The sequence below is a fragment of the Limulus polyphemus genome, unplaced genomic scaffold (genome assembly GCF_000517525.1).
Source record: "Limulus polyphemus unplaced genomic scaffold, Limulus_polyphemus-2.1.2 Scaffold7815, whole genome shotgun sequence".
In the NCBI taxonomy this organism is placed as follows: Eukaryota; Metazoa; Arthropoda; class Merostomata; order Xiphosura; family Limulidae; genus Limulus; species Limulus polyphemus.
Window position 1 is genome coordinate 29,849 of NW_013673425.1, and position 4,450 is coordinate 34,298.

At 31.7% G+C, this 4,450-nt stretch overlaps 1 protein-coding gene across 1 annotated transcript in view; it reads left to right on the plus strand.

The window, feature by feature from the left end:
- LOC111089909 overlaps positions 1–2,090 on the plus strand; it is a gene marked incomplete at its 3' end in the record, with an annotated part of 7,429 nt that extends 5,339 nt beyond the window's left edge. The window contains exons 2-3 of the mRNA XM_022403162.1: positions 1,359–1,454; positions 1,884–2,090. Of these exons, the coding sequence (XP_022258870.1) occupies positions 1,359–1,454; positions 1,884–2,090 (303 nt within the window). The remainder of the gene's footprint in view (positions 1–1,358; positions 1,455–1,883) is intronic.
- Between the last annotated feature and the right edge of the window lie 2,360 nt (positions 2,091–4,450).

Sequence of the window (4,450 nt, forward strand, 5' to 3'; positions counted from 1 at the left end):
TATCAAAACAGAAGTCTACCATTACAGAGGTCTATCAAAACAGAAGTCTACCATTACAGAGGTCTATCAAAACAGAAGTCTACCATTACAGAGGTCTATCATTACAGATGTTTATCAATACAGAGGTATATCACTACAGGTTTATCAATACAGGTCTATCAATACAGAGGTTTATTAATACAGAGGTCTATCAATACAGAGGTTTATCAATTCAGAGGTCTATTACAGAGTTCTATCAATACAGAGTTTTATCAATACAGAGGTTTATCATTACAGAGGTCTATCAAAACAGAAGTCTACCATTACAGAGGTCTATCAAAACAGAAGTCTACCATTACAGAGGTCTATCATTACAGAGGTTTATCAATACAGAGGTATATCAATACAGGTTTGTCAGTACAAGTCTATCAATACAGTCTGTATTGATAGACCTCTGTATTAATAAACCTCTGTATTGATAGACCTGTATTGATAAACCTGTAGTGATATACCTCTGTATTGATAAACATCTGTAATGATTGAACTCTGTAATGGTAGACTTCTGTTTTGATAGACCTCTGTAATGACAGACCTCTGTAATGATAGACCTCTGTAATGGTAGACTTCTGTTTTGATAGACCTCTGTAATGGTGTTAAGAAATTGTATTGATAGACCTCTGTATTAATAAACCGCTGTATTGATACACCTCTATAATAGACCTCTGTATTGATAGACCTCTATAATAGACCTCTGCATTGATAAACCTCTGTATTGATAGACCTGTATTGATAAACCTGTAGTGATAAACCTCTGTATTCATAAAACTGTATTGATAAACCTCTGTATTGATAGACTTGTACTGACAAACCTGTATTGATATACCTCTGTATTGATAAACCTCTGTAATGATGGACCTCTGTAATGGTAGACTTCTGTTTTGATAGACCTCTGTAATGGTAGACTTCTGTTTTGATAGACCTCTGTAATGATAAACCTCTGTATTGATAAAACTCTGTATTGATAGAACTCTGTAATAGACCTCTGAATTGATAAACCTCTGTATTGATAGACCTCTGTATTGATAGAACTCTGTAATAGACCTCTGTATTGATAAACCAATACCATGATTACACACTAACCAACAAGATACCGACCATAAGGTATTATATAAAATATCATGACAGCACACTAGCCAACAAGATGCTGTCCAAACGGTATTATTTAGAATTATGTAGCTTTCGCATTTTAATTGTTTGGTAAGTCTAACAAAATAAGTGACATTATCTTAATGTTGTGATTTGTTTTATATTAAAGAGTTTTAATAATAATTTATTTATTTATTTTATATAATTATGGAACATATTATAATTGTTTTCAGAACTCTTTCACAAGTCGACGCTGATCTTATTTATTGTCAAAATTTCTTGGTGTCAGCACAACCCTGCGATTTGTGTCCCCCAAAGTGGAAATCCTGGTAAGATACTTTTCTCAGTGGGAATTGTTTTCATTTTGATTGTTTGTGTGTAAACACAAGACTACACAGTTAGCCATGTGTCCTTTGACCGCTGCAGTTCGATACCTTACCAGTCTTCAGACTTGTCACTGATCTGTCGGGAGTATTTCAGAAGCAAAAAGAAAACATTTTAACAACCTTATCACGCTGTTTCCTTGATAGAATAGTAAAAAAACAACAAAAACTGAATTTATCATAGTGCAAAATTAGGTGTCAAATTTAAAATGTTTAATTTTCACATTTTTTTCTCTTTAATTGGTGTTAGCAATACAATAGTTCATTACAAAGGGATAACAAGCATTATTAAATAAAATCTGAATCTTAACTTAATAAATGTTTATGTCTTATCACCAAATGGTATTAGAATTTTTAATCTTTGTTTTCTACTAGGTCCATCTCCGCCTGAATCGTTGGATAGTTACTCAACAAATATTCAAATCAATTACATGAATAATATGATTTCAGAGGAGGTTATTGAATCTATTGACAGAAACAAAAGAATGGCAACTACTGAATTCATTTCCGGTGGTGAAAGATTTAAATACATTTACAGTATGAACGAGGAAGTTGTATTGCGTATACATTCCAATTCGTATGGTAAGGAATAGTGAAGAAATACCAAAATTTTCTTTTAGATATAGCACGTAATCAAGTTTTCATTACTTTACATAATAGTGGAAATGAAGCATAATTATGTTTATAATTTGTTTAGGAATTTTTTTGTTTCACTATCAAAGATCTTTCCATAAAGTAATCTCGAAGATCAATTACCATCTAACTTAAAGCTACATAAGATTTATAGTGTTAATTGTTTTCAACAATAACTGGAAAACCTCGATGAAGGAAGGACAGGAATGACTAAATGATACTAAGTATTCTAGTGACAGAGGTTAATATTTAAAATGCAAATTATTTACTACCGAGAAAAAAAAATATTCATAATTCTGCAAAAATATAAAAAAGTAGAAGATACTATAGAATAAATTAAATATTGTTTCTAATAAAGACATAAAAATGCTGTCAAATTCTCCTTTGTTAATGATACAATTATTTAAAGTAAAAAATACCCAAAGTCAGAATGTTTTCCTGAAACAAATTTTCTTGTCAATAAAATTTATTTGAATAATATAGAAACGGTTTTATATAACCTTTTTGATTAAGATGTATAAAATCGTTATTAATATAATATTATAAATTGGAGGTTGAAATTAATTAGGAAAGTGTTTTTCTTTCACGCTGAGACTATGTATATTAAAGAGCATTCTGGGGCTCCTGGCAACTCGATACAATTCCATTACTTTTAGACCAAGTTAATTTAGCTTAGATTCGTAGCGCAAATACCCCATGAGTAGCTTTGCGTGAAATTCCAGAAACAAATAAACTTAGGTTATTGACTTATGTCTAAAGTGAACTTCCTCGTGAAGAACTACAGTATTCGCCAGTATATTAAGTACCAAGGTTTGTGCAAAATGACGATACATCTGCATACGCTACTGAAATTGAATTCTAACAAGATGCTGTCCAAACGGTATTATTTAGAATACCATGATTACACACTAACCAACAAGATACCGACCATAAGGTATTATATAAAATATCATGATTACACACTAGCCAACAAGATGCCGATTATAATATATTATATAAAATATCATGACAGCACACTAACCAACAAGATACCATCCAAACGGTATTATTTGGCTAAACTGTACTTATGATATGTACATTCTGGTATTATAACAGATAAGCAAATCGTACTTATGATATATACATTTTGGTATTATAACAGATAACTAAACCGTATTTCTCATTTTCTATTTGCAAAACATGAAGCTCATACACCATCAACTTATTGAAGTGAACTTTCAGTCTTAAATAACTCCACGGTGGTTCAGTGGTAAACCTGAAAGTCGCAACGTTGAAAATCGGGTTTTGATACCCGTAGTGGGCACAATAGAAATTCCCTATTATGTATCTCTGTGATTAACAACAAACTAACAGTACTGAATATTTGACTTTGCTAAAAACTTTTGTTACTTGTATGGAATTTAAAACTAAATCGAGTAGATATCACTAAGTGGAATATTTCAAACGTTAAGTGATTAATTATGGTATAATTCAATACTGCTGCCAGCAGAATTTTATAAATTTATTTCAAAAATCTGGCAAATAAATCCAATCACAAATTCTCGAGCCAAATAATTTGCAGATCAAAATGATATTAAACACAATATCAAGTAACTTACATGTGGTAGGAAAGCTGGTTATCTTCAAAGATAACGTAACCTAACCGTGACACTTGGTGTCGCTCTTTCTCAGCTGAGCTGTGCGAAATGAGCTCTGGGAGCGAGAGTGACTGGACGAAGGGGATGATGGTGTATATATATTAATCTTTGTTATTTCTAATTCACCGCTGTTGTGGCATATTTTCAAAAATGGCAAAAACTTTCTCCCGTACCTGGCAGAGTCAAAAATTGAACTGTTTTCAAGTATCAATTCCAAAACGACCACATTAAAGTCACAGGTTCATTTTAATGATTTAAAATTTCATGAACTCCTAGAGTGTATTAACATTTTCAAAAAAAAATGATCATGCTTGCACACTAATCAACAAGATGCGGTCCAAACGGTATTATTTAGAATACCATGATTACACACTAACCAACAGTATACCGACCATAAGGTATTATATAAAATATCATGACAGCACACTAACCAACAATATACCCTCCAAACGGTATTATTTAGAATACCATGATTACACACTAACCAACAAGATACCGACCATAAGGTATTATATAAAATATCATGACAGCACACTTGCCAACAGGATACCGTCCAAACGGTATTATTTAGAATACCATGATTACACACTAACCAACAAGATACCGATTATAATATATTATATAAAATATCATGACAGCACACTAGTGGTATTATAACAGATAAGGAATGTA